General features: G+C 44.1%; 1 protein-coding gene across 1 annotated transcript in view; it reads left to right on the top strand.

Annotated features, from left to right (window-relative positions):
- The first annotated feature begins 10,792 nt into the window (after positions 1-10,792).
- LOC147727649 (cysteine-rich protein 1-like) overlaps positions 10,793-17,872 on the top strand; it is a 501,069-nt gene continuing 493,989 nt past the window's right edge. The window contains exon 1 of the mRNA XM_086963151.1: positions 10,793-11,041. Coding sequence (XP_086819277.1) covers positions 10,999-11,041 — 43 coding nt within the window. The 5' untranslated portion in view covers positions 10,793-10,998. The remainder of the gene's footprint in view (positions 11,042-17,872) is intronic.

The raw sequence follows: 17,872 nt of genomic DNA, 5'->3' as shown, positions 1-17,872 counted from the left end.
GAATTGATCGATGTGGTTGTTCAGCTAAGTGTTAACGCATTTTTCCAGGAGTTTGGCTAGCATAGGAATGTTAGGGATCGGACGATAGTTATTTAGGTCCGAGGGGTCAGCTGATGGTTTCTTTAGGATGGGCAAAACCTGACCTGATTTCAGGATGTCTGAGATAGATCCTTGAAGGAGGGACGCATTAATGATCTTGGTCCACAAGGGTAGGACCAGAGGAATAAAGTCTTTCAGTTAGTTTGCCTGGAGTGGGTCTGTGAAATGATTGCGGGGTTTTAAAGCGGTTAGCGTCTTTAAAATGGTATCTTCACTGTAGATGTTGAAGTGGGACCAGGTAGCGTTGTTTTTTAGTTTAAATTTTGGGAGGACCATAGATTGGACACCTGCCCAGGGCTGTGATGGGTTATTTTCCAAGTCTTAGATGGATAGGAGGTCTTTGAGAAGATCTGATTTAATGGATTCCGTCTTAGAAGCGAAGAAGGAGGCAAATTCATCAGAATTGGGTAAAGAAATAGGTATAGCACTAGGCAGACTTGGTAGGCTCTTGGTCTGGGTTTGTATAAGATCGAATAGCCTTTTGGGGCGGTTCTTGGCTAGGTCTAGTTGAGACCTGAAGAAGACGGTTTTAGCTTTTCTGATCTTTCTGAAATAAGCGTTTCTGGTGTTTCTAAGAAGCTTGAGATGGTCAGCTGAGGGGGTGGCCCTCCATCGTTATTCACAAGCTCTAAGAGAAAGTCTGTCTTCATTTAATCTCCCATCATACCATGGTTTAGAGTCTTTTGTAGAAGTTCTTTTCAGTTGAAGAGGTGCTAACTTGTCTAAAAGGTTGTTCATGGATTGAAAGTATTGATTGGTCAGCTCCTGTACATCAACAAGGTCTTCCCGGGGCAAAAGATGGTTCGAATTAGCTGATGCTATAAATTCAGAACCAACGTTATTCAAGTTTCTCTTCCATATCTCAGTTCTCATGGGTTGTTTTGGAAGTTGTTTAAATTTTTCCAAGACTTGGAAAGAGATATTATGGTGGTAAGGCCAATCGCAGGGGAGGATCTAGTCGAGCTGAGTGGCGTCAGCTTTGGAGATTTTTAGGTCGAGAGTTGCGCCTTTGTCATGTGTGGGGCTGTTACATATTTGGTTAAGATTGAGGTCAGCGAGGAAAGCTTTGAGGCTGTTTACCCCAGAGTCGTTCTGGTCATTCCAGTTTAGGTTAAAGTCCCCCAAGAAAATGTTCTAATTTGTTGGCTGTCATTAGGCGCTAGAATGTCCATGAAGTGTTCTATGAATGAGAGGTTATCTCCAGGAGGGTGGTAGAAGGTGTGTAAGGAGCATATTTGTTTGTTGTTGTTGGCTATGTTTAAGCATAGGTATTCACAAGAGGATAGAGCGGGGGCATTGGAGTTGGTCACTGTTAGGTTAATCTGGTGTATGCAGCCTATCCCACCGCCAGGCCTGGCCTGTCCGATCTGTCTGGTGATGTCATAGTTAGAGGGTAACAGGATGTTCATGATGGGAGTAGATGTTTCATTTAACCATGTTTCCGTGACAATCAGAATGTCTGGTTCGTTAGTGATAAGAAGGTCAGTTATGTCAGCTGCATGTCTAGAAGCGGATCTGCAATTTATGTGGATACAGCTTAGTCTCAACTTGATAGATACTATAGAGGGTTCGGTTGTAAGGGGGATTCTAGTGAGGTTGTTTTCCAACCTCTGGTGTTGAGTCTGGTGGCTCTCTGTGTATTGATCGGGATAGATTGTATGTGGGCGTCTGTATGTGCGATAACTGGAGGTCCAACTCTATGTGGAGGGTGTGGTAGCTTGTAAGAGCGTAGGAGGATCCCTAATTCTAAATCAGATAGGGGGTTTATTAACCTGAGTGGGCGGGAGATGGCATTAGGGAGAGGAACAGTGCTCCAACGTGGGACCTCTGAGCCTGGGAACTTGCAAGACGCGGATGGGTGCAATTATATGCCTTGTGGTGTGAGGAGGAACTGTATTCCTGTACAGAGTGAGTGGGCTTGGTTTGTCGTAAAATAAGGTCGTGAAGGATGTCCGATTTGATTAGTTGAAGGGCGGATAATATCTGGTCAAGTCTGGGGTCAGGCTGGCATGAGAGTTTCCTTATTCGAAGGGAGGACAGAGGGCGTAGGCGGAGTAGTAGACTCTTCAGTGTCATTTGAAGGGGAGTCGAAGTTGATGGCAATGCAAAGAGCTTTTGCTGAGTGAATGTCAATGGGGGGGGAGAGTGAGGATGCCGGAAGGGGAGGGGACTGAGAGTTGGCTATGCTGAAGTTGGTGGGGGTGGGGGCAGATGGGAGGTGCTGGGAGCAAAGGAGAGGGGGGAGGGTGGGAGAGGAAGAGGAGGTTGAGGGGTTTGTGAGACGTCTATGTCGGGAACTGTAGGGGTATAGGTGGAGCTGACGTGCTGATGGGAGGAATAGGGAGTAATGGTGAGGGGGAGGGTGGGGGAGGTATATCAGGGTGAGGTGGGATAGAAAGAGTATTTGAGGAGTTATGGAGTGAGGTGGTTATAGAGTGGGGTGCGTTGTTAGGTGTGGTGTCTGTGAGGTCTAGAGTTAATGACAGATCAGATGAGGACGGTTGGGAATTCTGACTAACTTCGGGATCCGGATGGGAGTTGAAAAAATCAGAACAATTGGATGGAGACGAGGGGTGTGTAAGGTCAGTGAGGTCTAGAGTTGGTGAGGGAACAGATGGGGATAGCTGTGAATTCTGACTCACTTCAGGATCCGGAAGGGAGTTAAAGAAAACGGAACGATTGGAAGGAGAGGAGGGGTGTGTTAGAGTGACTCTCTCCTTAATGAGTGGAAAAATGTGATCAATCAAGTTGAGGTTTCGGTCGGTTGATTGGATGAGGATGATATCATTATGATAGATATTGACAGTGGCTGCTGCATTGAAGAATAGGGAGGGTAGGATAGATAGTGTGAATCAGTGCGCTGTTTTCTTCATGAGGGAGACCCTAAAAAGAGCGAGAAAGGCTTTTCTCCATTGCGCTCTTCTTTTAGTGTAGAAGATAATGTCGTTCTTAATGAGCTCTTTGTCATTGAGAAGTATGGGTCAGAGATAGGGGTTTCAGGGTGAACTTTTAATAAGTTGTGTTTAAAACCTTTAGCTGCTTTTTTTTGTTAGGTTAGGGGTGTATGTGATGGAGTAGGTTAAGTTACCGGTGCGCTCCATAGTGTAGGTGGCACTTGAAATGATTAGCGGGGGATAGACAGAAGGGGAGATGTTGTGAGAGATGCTGTCCTTTAGGGGAACGAAAGACAGGGTGTGAAAAGGAAAGTCAGTCCCAGATGGCTGCTATGTTAACAGAATCGCTTAGAAAATAACAGGGAAGTCCTCTTTCAGATTAGGATTAAAGAATCTCAGGGGAGTGTGTCCTATTGTCCCTGAATAGCCTGTTGCGGCCCTTTAGTGAGATCAGTAGAGCTAGGAAGAGAGTCCTCTTTCTATATCAGTTACATTGTGATTGATCAGAACCTGAATCTCCGAGAATGTAGAAAACTGGAAACTGTTGGAAACTTTCAGAGCTCATAAAAGGATTTTGCTGAACTTTTGGGTTTGGTTTAGATTAAACCTCGGGATAGCCATGTTTAGCTGCATCACTGGAGCTTGAGGCATATTGAAATTTTACATTTGCTTGTTATTCAGCCTACATTCTTGTTTCCAGTGTCCAACCTTGTTACAAAAATACAACAAAGGAAATTAACTAACAATATCATTTTAAGATTCAACAAATGTAAAATATGTTTTACGAACATTATAATTAAAAACACTTTAAAAATGTATAAATAATTATAAAATACATAAGTCCAAATGATGAAAAAATACATAATTAATAATGAATTAAATATTATAGACACTTCATTTAAAAAATAATAAAACAATAACTTGCTACCCTATTCCCTTATAAAACCAACAACCCGCGACTAACATAGCATAATTAACACAAAATTAATTGAAATGTACATTAAAAATAATAAAATAAACTTAAATGTATAAAATATTAAACTTATAATTTAATTTACTTTCCACCCTATTCCCCTATCAAACAAAATAACCTGCTACTACATTATAGATTACTAGTTTAATAAAAACACTAACATTTCAAATTACAAACCATACTTTAAAACATGAATAACAATTATAGTAACAATTCTAACACCTAGATTTACCATCCAACCACTTAAGCCACCCACTTAAGCAGCCCCTTAAACATGTCTCAGGCCTGCCATTGCAGAGCCTGTGTGTGCAGATATAACTGCCAATTCGACCAGGCAAAGTAAACCTTTTGCCGAGCCCAAACCTTCCTTTTTCTTTCATATGTCCCCACTAGGATAGGCCCTGGATAGCTCAGATGGCAGAGTGAAATGAATTTAAAAATGACATGTACTTTTATGTTTTACATGTCCTGGTAGTGAAAAGCTCTCAAATGTGTTATTCACTACTGCAAGGCCTACCTCTCCCATTGGATAATATTGGAGTTACCTTATTACATTATATAAATGTAATTTCCAAAAGCGAATAGGTATCCCAATCATGTTTGGTGTTCAAAATTCAAACTTTTGGTGAAGTCTGATTTTAAATTGCAACTGTGAAAATGCTACTTTTAGAAAGTTGCCATTTTTTGCCTTAGCCATTTGGTACCTGCAACTTGTCTCTGGATCACATGACTGGGTGTAGTTGAAAGTTGGGATTTGTGTATTCCTCTTAGACATCCAGACACAATGGGGAGGTAGGTGTGACTGGATGGACAATCCCTGACAGGATTGGAGGGAGGAGCGAGGCCCAGCCTTACTTACACTTGAATAGACTGTCCTGCTTCCACACATAGGGCTGCATACCTCCTGTAGGTAGCCTGAAGCCAGGAATTTTAAGGCAGTGTACCTGTATATTCAAAGGCATGTCTCTAGAAGCTTGTCCCCCCTTCGAAGGCACGTCTGGACCTGTGGATACTCTGCCAGGAAGAAAGATTGCTATGCTGCTACAAGGACTGACACTCTGCTTGACTGCCATCCTCTTGTCTGGAGTAGGTGAACTGGAGCTTCAACTTCCTCTTGAACCCAGGACCCCAGAGTGACTCCAAGGGCTGGTCTGCTGGACTCCTGATCTGAGTTTCAGGGACATGAAATTTAGCTCCTGGACCCAGCTGCAGTGAGTTCCTGACCCCAAGTTGTGCCTCTCAGATCCTGGACCCTTAGTGTGACTCAAGGGTGCTAAAATCAAGCTTTTTGGGCTCTTCGCAACTGCGAATGGGCTCGTTTACACCAAGACCTTGTAGCTCACACCGCAAATCAGCACGAACCTCCGCCAGTCCCAACTCTTTGCACTGCAGCATTGATCACCCATGGAGACCGCTAATGTGAAGCTCCAGGAGTGCCTGCCTGCAACACCAGCCGGCTCCTCACTCTTCGCTGACTGCCTTCCACAATGCTCTCCCTGCACCTCGTGGCCCTTTTCAACACGAACAAGACTCATGGTACAAACTTGAGAAGGTAAACTGCAGCAGGTCTGATCTGGGGACTGTATCCGAGCTGTGCTCCATCACGGTTGGCCTGAATATGTGACTTTGACTTAGTCCAGAGTGACCAGATAGGCCGATTTTTGGCACATTTAATTTACTTCCACGTCTGTAGAAAAGTGGTACTACATGTACCCAGGGCTTGTAAATTAAATGCTACTAGTGGGTCTGCAGCACTTATTGTGCCACCCACTTAAGTAGGCTTTTTTCAAAAAGCCTCAGGTGTGTGGTTTTAAACTGCCAACTTGAATTGGCAAAATAAGCTTGGTACCAAGCCGAAAACCTCCTTGCTTAATATAAGTCCCCTCTAGGGTAGCCTCTAAACAGGCCATAGCACACAATGCATTTTATTTAAAAAGGTGGACATATACTTGTAGGTTTTAGATGTCCTGGTAGGGATAAGCTCACAAATTCGTTTTTCACTGCGACAAGGCTTACCTCTCATGTAGGATAACGTTGGATTACCTTCCTTATTATATTTAATATGTGATACCTTTTGTTGGGGGTCAGCTAGAAATATTATTTTGGTGTTTTAGGGTATTTATTCAAAATTTCTGGATGACTAGCAAAGGTTTCAGTAATTTAAACCCAAACTCAACCCCTGGTAGCAATGGCACAGAGCAGACAGTCTAGACTATCCAAACAGTAAAAAAGTCAAAATCATAACACAATTAAAATCCCACTCAAATTTATAACAGTAGAGAGTAATTTAATGATCACAATGACATCAAAATGACAAAAAGCCAACAAGTGGTACCGGGGAAGTGAGTTTTTAAAGTTTTAAACAGAATTGGCTCCAAAAGTGTTAAGTGGCAATGAGGGGCAACTGATAAAGGAAGACCAAGACCTATGCATGATTTAAGGCCCACTGTGATAGAGCACGGGCCAGATACACCAACCAGATTCGACCTGGTCAGAGATTTTACTTTGGGACTTAGGCCTACATTTACTAACATTTTTAGTTGGGGTTGCATCACTTTTTTACACAACCCACTGCAAAATGTATTTCTGGATTTACTAAGTCTCCCAAATTCCGATTTGTGGCTCAGTAACAAAAATAGCACTGCCATGCATTTTCTTGCATCATGGAGGCATTCCTTGGGTGGAGAACTGAGGTATCTGTGCATCCATCTTGTGCACACCCATATTTACTAAAGTCTATAAACCTAGGTTTGGGCAAAAATTATTTGCCTACTGAGGCTGGTGTAACGAGGGTAAATATTTTTATTTCTCTGTGTCACTTCCTCTTTGCATGTGTGCTAATTCTGCAGCACACATGCAAAGAGGGATAGGCCACTAAGAATAGGTTTTGTGCAGGAAGGTATAACTTTATGTACAAAAAATGTTTTCACCACAATGTAACATTCTGGTGCAAGGGTGTCAGCATTGGTGCTAGGTTGCCACAAGTGTACCAGCACAAAGAGAGAACAGAGGTGCACCATAAGTTTGTAATCATGGCTCATTTCTGATCTTTCCCTTTCATGCAATGCAGTTCCTTTGCTGGGTTGGCATTGCGTGAACGTTTAGTAAATCCAGGCCTTCTTTTTTCTTTTAAGTCAAAGTCCTTCAGTGAGGCAAGGCTGCAGTTGTTTCTGAGAAGGGCTCCATGACATTGGAAAGGTGCTAGCTGAATACTTTTATCACCTTTGCTCCGTAAAATTTCCTACATTTGGATTAGGCCACTTTTTTGGAGCTCAGATCCTCCAGCAGCAGCAAGACTGCAGTCTGTAGCCGAAGAGAGCTTCAGGTGTCCGAATATCTTCTCTGGGAGGTCCCACTAAAAAGGATTTGCTGCTACAGAAAATCTCCAAAGTGTGAGAAACTTTAACCTAGGGCAAGGCACCTTGGGAGCATCGGCTCAACAGTTTTGGCCCTGTCCTTGGAAGGCCTTTTCAGTGAAAAAGTTTCAAGGTTCCGGTTTTTCAAGATATTAGGAGGCATACACGTTGATACAAATCAGGATTTCAGGACCTCTGGAACAGCACTGGAGGGTCAATACTCACTCCAACAGAAGTAACCAGCGTTCTACAGGGCATGTCCAGTTAGAACTGGTCAGTTGGGCTTTTTCAGGAAAAAAATACTTCTTGCAGCTTGCTGCGTCCCAGTATCTTAACAGAAGGTCCGCCAACTGACCCTTGGAGTCCACTTCGTTATCCTGGAAACAAGTGGGAATGGGTGCAGCCCTTGAGGACTCCTCACATTTATTACTGCCACCTGCCTATCAGAAGGGGTGGCTCCTGGCTCCACGTTAACCAGGGGTAGTACTACATTACACACTTTTGTTGAAGTTCCTGTGTGCTCTATGGCAAACAATACCACACTGCCCCTCTCTTCCTAAATCCAAGATGGTGAAACTCTTCTCTCTTTGTGCAGAGCCTGTGTGCTCATTCCAGATGTATAGCTAGGAAAATGAGCAACCCCTCATCTGTGGTTTCTTCAAACTATCTCTGGTGTCATCTCCCGCCCCACTGGCATTTGAGCCTGCCTGACTGGGGAAACAATGAAATGGGCTTGCCCAGGTACCAGCTAACATTTGTCTGGGGCATGGGTGCCTCTTTGAAGTTAATCACATTCCTGAACAGTGCCCAAATGGTCATCCTGCCAGAAGAACAGTAAGACCTCTCCAAACCATGGCCTTTGTTTCTGCTCCGGGAGCAGTTTTAACACATCATTGAGAGTCTGAGCACTCAGGTTTTCAGAGGCAGGCTAATGCAAATTGGCCTCTGTAGGGTTCAGGAATGAAAAAGGTAACTTTCTAAATGTACCTGTTACTTAATATTTTAAAAGAATCCAACTTCACCAGTGAATTGGGCTCACAATATATATTACAAAGAGTCAAATAATGGTTTCCAACCAAAGATAGCAATTTTAAATTTATTAGTGCATCTCAGTGTTTCTCCATGGAGCAACCAGCCTGGCACAGTGAAAGTTGCCTTTAGGTGCTAGTCACTGCAAGGACTTTTAATATTAACTTTCCACATTTCCTACTTTTAAATACCATGTACCTTACCTTATGGGTTATAAGGCCTACCTAGGGTAGACTTATTAAAATGTTAAAGGCTGATTTAGGCCTGTCAACAGTGATTATTTTGACAGGTGGAGTTACCGTTTTTAAACTGCCAGATTGAGTGTACAGTGGAAGACATGAAGTCATGTATATACTGTCATTGTACTGGCTGGTACTATAGGTTCTGCAGTCCACTAGTGACATTTAACTTACGGACCCTGGGCACACTTTTGACCATATACTAAGGACTTATAGGCAAGTTAAATACGCCAATCAGAAGTATAACCACCAGGGTCAGAGAAGATGCACTGGAGATTGGTTAGCAGAGTCCCAGTGCACAGAGTCCAAAAACATCAGCACCAGTCCGCAAAAAATGGGGGTGACCACCCAATAAGAGACATTTGCCTACAGGGGGAAATTTCGGTGAGGGGAGAGAGTGGCAGAGGAGTAGAGAGAAAGCATGACACGGAGATGCAGCAGTGCATCACACTGAACACTGAGATTGAGGCTGAGTGTGGGAGGTTGGGAAAGGAAGGGAAGGGAAAGAGCATGAGAGTCCTCTAAATGCAGGGAACAGGAGCAGTAAACAAGTCATGCACTCCCAATATGTTCTAAATTAGAAATAAATGTTAACAGAAGAAGAAAAATTGTTCCATGACATCAGCTGTTGAAGAATGTAACTCATCCAATCCAAAGCAAGAGTAAAGAAGAAATGTCTCACATGTTGGACAAGCGGAAGAATAGAAAAAACATCAAGTACAGAGAACCAAGACAGACAACAAAGCCATCCAGTCATGAGCAAGGGGTGACCTAAAGACCATTTATTGCTGTATTGTGTGCGATGCCATTTGTGACAGACACCAGATGCTGGTTGCATGGCGACGACAAAAAAAATAAAAAGTTAGACTGAGTCTGCAGTTCAACAGTAACTACTAACTGGCAAACTATCAGGAGGTAATTTTGTCAGGTATGATAGATATGCATCTTCTCCTATCCTCTACTGGGGACACACCAGGACTGTGTGACCTATTACAGAGGATGTACTGTTCATGGTACCGGCATAATGTTGCACCCGTTAGCGGAAGGCAGACCAGCTCTTAGAAGCCACCCGTCCACCTTTCACTACAGGCAGCAATCCGCCCTCAGTTTGAAAGGGGAGTAGATATCTCATTGTAGTGAATGACTGCACCTGCCTGCAGGTGGAGGTCTGCAGCTCCCTGTGATTCCCATTCATCCCTCCCAAGCAGCACACTCAGGGATGCACTCACTGTGCACTATATCTATTCGGAGCCCATCCTGGGCACCTCCTGGTGGTCTCTTTGCCCCTCCGTCTGTAAAATGAAACATGCGCAAAGCCAATGGATTTCTTTTTTTTTTGGCCCTCGCCCCCACGCAATATAGGGCGTATCCCATAATAAAGAAAATGTTGTGCAAGAGTCTTGTCCTCCTTCTGTAATGCCAACGTGCCCTAGGACTCAAAATGGGGGCGCTTGAGCCTGTTGCTCCCTGGGGACACTCTGTATAATATGGAGTTGCAAGCAAAGATGACTCACGCCGCCCAAAATATATCTTAAGCATGAAGTTTAAAGTTATAAATATGTCTGTTGCATGTACAGCACGTTATACAGTCATGAGGATGTAGGGACAGTGGGGTTGATGGGTAGAAAAGAGGGACCAGTACAGTGCAAATGTGGACTCTGTGGAGATGGTATGAGCACAGAAACACATGCACCGAAGGAATTCGCCCAAAAGACTTACAGCAAAGTGACTGATGAAGGAGCACAGAAGGTTAATCAGGCCTGAGAGAGAAAACAGGTAACCTCCAGGCAAGAGAGGTAGAATCAGCAGAGAGAGAGAGGTGTTTGTATGTGGGGGCTGCACGTGTGTGTTTGTATGTTCATGAGTCTGCATGTACGGAGGCATAGCTATCAGTTATGTAGAAGGGGCAGTGGAACCAGGGCCCAGGGGTCTGAGGGACACTGCAACTCAGTTATCGCTGTATTTCAGTACCTATGCAGGCATTCTGGGGGCATTTTCATTGCTAGCAATTAGGCCCCTTTTAGCCTTGCTACCCCACTGTGTGCTTGTGAGAAAATCATAACCTCTGAGGCGTTTTTAAGTAATAGTAGACTAATTCAGGAGCACTGCTGCTACCCAGGGGGTTGGCCCTGGCGATGACACCTCCGCCCCCTTTGACAAGTTGGCACGTTCCCTACAAGTCAGTTCCTTTCATTTTTGCACACCAAATGTACCCACTTGCGTTAGCTCCAGCGTGTTCAAATGTACCTTTGACCACAACATCCTGTTTGCGAGAACAAACCAGCGAGCTCAGTGGCAGCCCTGGTTTTCCTGTTAGTTGAGCTGAAGAAGTCTTCCGCAGTCCTATTTTTGTCGAAACAAACTCAAGATTTCTGAAAGGAACCGAGGCGCCGATAATACGTGTCAAAATGATATCGTACTGTCCGGTTTGTGGAAAACCCGTTTACTTTGGTGAGTTGATTTGGCATCATTTATAAGCACTGCGATACTGTGGTTTGTTTCTGTGGAGGTTTGGTGAAAGCGGCGCTCTTACTGCAGTTTTTGTCATGCTTCTGACTGAGACAGGTCACAGAAAATGATTGATCGGGGCATCACTGGTGACTTAGATGAACCTGTTATCAATATTTTAAACTGGCCTTAGCTTCAAATTAATGATCCTGGCCTTTCTGTGTGATCAGTCACATAAAGAACCCATGATTCTTGTTAGAAAACCGTGTGACATATGAGATGTTATATTATGACGAATATTTTCTATCTATTTGCCTGTATTTTTATTTTACATAGTCATCAATTCTCCGTGTATAGATTATCTTTGCATACATTCCCTTGGTGAACCAGATATTAAACAATGTACTTTATTTTTGCTTGATGTTAGACAATGCTTCATCTCACGCACTTACCAAAGAACAAACGTCTTTCCGCCAGATAAGGGTTCAACAAGAGCCAAGGGTTTTTTCCCTTTTATTTCGAGAAAGCTAATTGACGCCGTGTGTTAGTCCGAAGTACAAAAATCGTAGGAGTTGATGCGTTTAATTTGACTGACCAAATATTGTGAGCTAAGATTGTACAGCTCACATCCTTTTAAAGTCGGACAGACCTGTTGTTCGGATCACAGCAAAAAAACGTTTCAAAAGGTACAATAACAAGCATTTGCAATGCAATAGGTCTCGCATTAGGAAAGTTTGAGCTATTGGTCTTGTAAATGACAATTGTTTTATTTATGTGTTGGTTTTGAAAATAGCTAAATTAATAGCTTTATCATTTGCAATGCCAATAGTTATAACTTTCGTAAATGTGACACCTATAGCATTTGTAATGCAACATGTTTTGTATTTACGTGACTTGGATGTATTGATATTACAAATTACAATGGCTTTTAATTTTTTTAAATAATTAATACTTAAATAAAAGTGATTGTAATTTATAATGGCAATAGCTTAAACTTTTGTAAATAACTTTTGTGAAGACTATGTTCAGTGTATTTTATTGTGACGAAAATCCAAGAACAGACGTGAAATATTAACATCATTTTGTGACATTTGTAATAAAGCTTGAAACATTGAGAAAACATATTTAAACCAGTTGTTGTTGAATGGTTGCACAGATTGATGCTGGGGTGGCGCTGAGTGATGCTGTTGTGGTGCTGAGTGATGCTGTGGTGGTGCTGAGTGATGCTGTGGTGGTGCTGAGTGATGCTGTGGTAGTGCTGAGTGATGCCGTGGTGGTGCTGAGTGATGCCGTGGTGGTGCTGAGTGATGCCGTGGTGGTGCTGAGTGATGCTGTGGTGGTGCTGAGTGGTGCTGTGGTGGTGCTGACTGAGTGAGGCTGGGGTGGTGCTGAGTGATGCTATGGTGGTGCTGAGTGATGCTGTGTGGTGCTGTGTGGTGCTGTGTGGTGCTGTGGTGGTGCTGAGTGATGCTGAATGATGCCGTGTTGGTGCTGAGTGGTGCCGTGGTGGCGCAGAGTGATGCTGTGGTGGCGCTGAGTGATGCTGTGGTGGCGTTGAGTGATGCTGTGGTGGCGCTGAGTGATGCTGTGGTGGCGCTGAGTGATGATGTGGTGGCGCTAAGTGATGCTGTGGTGACGCCGAGTGGTGCTGTGGTGGCGCTGTGGTGGTGCAGAGTGGTGCTGTGGTGGTGCCGAGTGATAATGTGGTGGTGCCGAGTGATAATGTGGTGGTGCTGAGTGATGCTGCTGTTGTGGCGCTGAGTGATAATGTGGTGGTGCTGAGTGATAATGTGGTGGTGCTGAGTGATAATGTGGTGGTGCTGAGTGATAATGTGGTGGTGCTGAGTGATGCCGTGGTGGTGCTGAGTGATAATGTGGTAGTGCTGAGTGGTGCTGTGGTGGCGCTGTGGTGGGTACCTTAGGTGCAGTATTGCATCGCTTATAGGCGCAAGATGCTGGAATTCATTCATCTGCGGACTTTGATGAAAAAATAGATTTCAGTCCCCATTATTTACTTTGTTTACATGACCGAACCGTCAGAACCGGAGAAACCTCCCATTCAGAACGGAAAGCAGCTTCCACGGTCACCAGCTCACAGGGAAACACCTGAAATCCCCGTGGCCAAATCCATCACCGCTAAATTCACCATGTCAAACAGTACACCAAACAGATGGATCTCAAAGTATTGTCGATAAAGCAGACAAAAAAACTGTTTTATCCACATTAAAAATAAAACAATGCAATGGTTCCCCTCATGTTCAAGCTAAAATAGCACATAACATCTGATCAACTTCCTCTCCACAAAACTCACAAGATTGCTTTCTGGAAACGTGAACGTGATTTCATCTGGTAAAATATGCAGTAGCTGCCCTTGGTCGGGTCAGAGCTGACAGTGAACGATGGCCTTCCGCACTCTCCTAAGCGCCATATTTAAATATACATTTCTCCCATCCTCCAGAGGAAGGGGGTTACTAGCAAAAAGAATTTAACATTTCGGACTTTAGAAATAAAAGGAAGCCGAACGTGCAGGCAGCCTCATTGAAGCAAAGAAATCTGGATAGAATCCGCAAAAAAAATCCAAAGAATGGCAGAGGGGCAGAACGCAGGCCCTCGGTAAAGGTGCAAGCAGGCACCATTAGCAGACCAGGCAGATAAAGGTCACTAGGCCAGGTCAGCATTCATTTCGTCTTCAAAGCACATGCTGCAATAGTAGTCACTAGCCCTGAAGTGAGTTAACTTTGAGCAGATGTGCACCTTGAGAAAGAAGAATGTCATCACACACAGTGGAGTTAGACAGCGGGTGCATGAGGAGACCCACTACCCCATATCATAGGCAGTAATGGGCAGAGGAAAAATGTGAATGATAGAGCAATATTCCGAGGGGGGGGGTATAAATAGCTTTAATAATATCAAAAGGTGCTGGATAACGCCAGGACCTTTTGATTTTACTAATATTAATTTCCTAACACCAGACCTAAAATGGAAACACAGATCTATCCGGGGAAACTGGTCCAATCTAGGAGGGGGGTTGGGGGCTGTCACGGAATTCTAATGCTTGGGAAACAGCTTACAGTTAAAAATATACTCGCACATAAAGCTGGCGACCACCCGCCAGGCAATTATTGAGAAGTTGGGTCTTTTCTGACCGCAGATCAGCTGCATCGCAGCATTAAATGGTTGTCTTGGCGTGCTTGGGCAGTTGAAATTCTTGTCCAGAGACGATCAATAAGTCAAGCAGAGCGGCTCTCACGGGCTGCTGGCATTAGCATGAGAAGATAGCCAGTGCCCACAATCCGACAGGCCTGGTGAACAGAGCACTCCTACGTGCAGTATGGCACTGGCAACAGAGTCATGTTTACAGTCTACACCATAAGCACACAGAGCTGCAGCCCAACACTCGTGTTATCCACATGAATGGGCTGAAGCCAAGCACACCCTCTCCCCTAGCAGCTCTGAAACCAGTAATACACCGAACTACGGGGGAAAGGAAAAGCAACAAACGCAGAGTGCAGCCTGCGGCCTTCATAGTTAGACACCACATTCAAATACCTGCCACCAAAACACGAACAAAGTACGACCACGTAAAAAAAATGAATGCAATGACAGGCTTTCCACTCCAAAGGCAAAGGGGAATTTTCTAACTGGAAGCCTGTGAAAGTCTGGTGGGTTTTCCCCATTTCATTAAAAAAGGAATACAACGACGGAATGTATCTGTGAGGTTGTGCTAAAGGTGTATGTGTCTACTGAAAATACCAGTAATGTGCCGTCTGTTGCGATTTTGGGAAAATATTTACTGATCGGGGCAGAGCTGCCTGTAGCATGAGGCAGCAGGTCTGCGGTTGCCTCCGTGCCTGGGACACAGTTCGGTGCCTGCACCCCTTCCCCGGCAGCGGCTGTCCGACTACAAGAAAGTGAGGAGTTTCACATTGACAAACCCTCAGTAGCACGACCAGCAAACTTTTAGTTTAATGTCATTACATTTGTGTTCATCGACAAACTTTTTTTTAAATGTAGATTACGTTATTTGAAGAGTAAATGTATCAGAAATAGACACGAAATGTAGTTGTGAATGCAGCATTATCAAACGTTCATCAAGGTTAAAAGTGTAATGTGTGTGGCAAGAAAAGGCAAATGATGCAGTACTGTATTATGCGGGCACATTGTTTAAAGGCACAGACAGGGAGGGGGTGGGCAGGCTGATTAGCTGCGGAGCGGATCGCCGTGAAAATTAAAGCAATTAGGGGGAGGTGGGAGGGAGGCTGATAGGCAGAAGGCTGGGGCAGATGTCAGATTAGAGGCAGGGGGTGGGCTGCCTGCAACTCAAGCGACCATATGGAGAGGGAGGGGGTGGGCTGCCTGCTGGGAGAAGCTTGTGTGCGGGAGACTGGGCTGCCTTTGATGATCGAATGCAAGATTGTGCACGAGGAGCTTGTGGTCACGTGATTCATGTGAACTGTTGGAAATCCTCATCGTAAAAAGTCAGTTTTGTGGTTTGGTTGCAATAGGTCTCTCTGCGATACCTAAAAAAGCACACAGAGAAGGGATGCACTTTATTGTGATATATAGAGTGAGAGAGTACTTAATTTGTTAAAAAGTAAGTGCCACCAAAAGCATTTCATAAGAGGTGCTTGTGGCTTTCACTACCTACAGTCACTGTCAACCCTGCCACATGGCAGTTCAATGCAGCTACAAACCACCGCTTTCCTACAAGTGCAACCATTTAGCCAAGATGCGCTGGTATTAAAAAATGTTCATGTATTTTTCTTTGTTAAACATGCTGCTACTATGTTTACTTTAAACTTAGACAAACAGCGCCACCATGTGATAAACTGTCATGAGACCTGGTGTTGAGAGTTAAGTACCGGTGGCCAGCACTGGAAAACACCTGCTCAAATTAAGCACTGGAGAGAGAATCGAATTCCCCTTTTCTAAAACTCCTGTGTATTAAGTTAACACGCTATTCTCACATGTGAATTCATTTTCTTTGATCAGGAAAAAAGGTATCTAATACAGAGAAGACATGGCATTAGCCCAGGGTGAAGTGTTTACCACGTATGGTAAATACCTCCTATTCAGAGTTTTTAACTTGTAAATTAGGCATAGCATGCAGATTCAGTATTTAACACACTAAATTCCTCATACTTTGTCTATATTTTAAGCCTTTTCCCCCAATGAATTTCAGCACTTTTGATCTGAGGGAATTTATCAGTGGAAAACTGCAGAGTGTGATAATTATCGCACAACTCCTAATTCCGATCCTTGTACAAACATTTCTTTGCACAGGGATCCAAAGTTTGCCCTTGAGTCGGTATGAGGGCCAGTGAGAGGTATTAACCAGGCATGGTAAATACTTCCTAGTCGCAGTTTTCAGGATGAAAATAAGGAATAACATGAGGAATCAGTTTTTAACCCTCCCAATTTTTTATGTTTTGCCTGTTTTCCAGGCCTTTTCTTTCAATGCATTTTGGCTGATTTGAGTTGCCAGAATTTATTAGGGGAAATCTGTGAGAGTGTGATAATTAACACAGAACTCATAATTCCGATGTTTGTGCAGACACGTGTTTGCACAAGGATCGGAATACAGCCTTTAACTCACAAAAAGGGTCTGAGTGTGTGTTTCATTGTGAGCTTGTTGTTCAACATATGCAGCAGTCTCGGGCACAACTATCAACTGTGCAGCAGGTGCAGTGGCACAGGAGCCTAGGGGTCTTACTGCCCATTGAGCTCCATTTATGAATGTATTTTAGCACCCAGCAAGCAGAAAGGGAGCCCATTTTCCTTGCTTGCACCAGGGCCCAATGCACTCTTGGTGCTGAACTACCTGAGCTGAATAGCATTGTCCAGGTTAGCCCTTTATTGTTGCTTGGAACTTATAGTGTGTCCTTAGAAAGCAGTCAGTTGCTTCAGAATATTTGTGTGCTCCATTTTTTTATGACCCAAAGGTATCGGAGCGCTTTACAAGAGCACCGGTCGCATTACAGCCAGACACATTCATTTTAGGCAAAGGGAGAATAAGTGATTTGCCCAGAATCGCAAAATGCTTGAGCCTCCCGCCAGACACAAACCTGGTTCCCCAGCTTCAAAGTCAGCCGCTCTAGCCATTCAGCCACATCCTGCGAGCAGTAAGTAAAAGGCATATGTAAGAGAAGTGTGAACGGCCTGCTACCCTATCCTATTGGTGCTGGAACAGGCTTCTGACTGGAGGTGTTGGCCAGGGGTGTCAACTCATTAATTTTAAAAGGGTTCTAAAAATCCTGGTGGTACTAATTGATCAAGTGCAGCAAGAGAATAAAACTTTAAATGGGGCATGTGTGTTTGCGGGATGGGGGATGTGCGTGAGATGGTCCTAGAACTTTTTTGCTAAAATGTGGTTCAATGGTGTATTATGCTGCAATATTATTAAACATATGGATACAATGATTCAATATGGATTAAAAAAGGAGTTATTTTGAAGAGACTATTAATAATTCAGAGTGGTTTTAGCCACGCGTGCAAACTAGGGTAACATAAATGTGTATTTGCTTGCTTTCCTACCCTACTTTGAAACTAGCCTGCGACCACATTCCACAAATAATAAGGCAAAATGACCCTCATTGCTATTAATATTTCTAAATTTTAAAAAGGAGCTTATGTATAAGGATGGAATCTAAGGGTCGCATTAGGATGGCGGGCGGATCGCCTCCGCCGGGCCGGCTGTAGCCACCGACGGCCCAGCGGGGTGGTGCGCCCGCCATCCTTGCAGCAAAGACCCACCGCCATATTACTATGGCTGGGGGTCCGCGGAGGACGGAAAGACCGTCTGCAGCTTTTCTGCCTGGTCGACAAGTCGACAGG

The sequence above is a fragment of the Lissotriton vulgaris genome, chromosome 3_1 (assembly GCF_964263255.1).
Source record: "Lissotriton vulgaris chromosome 3_1, aLisVul1.2, whole genome shotgun sequence".
Classification (NCBI taxonomy): Eukaryota; Metazoa; Chordata; class Amphibia; order Caudata; family Salamandridae; genus Lissotriton; species Lissotriton vulgaris.
Note: the sequence above shows the minus strand (reverse complement) of the source record. Positions and strands in the feature narration are given on the sequence as shown.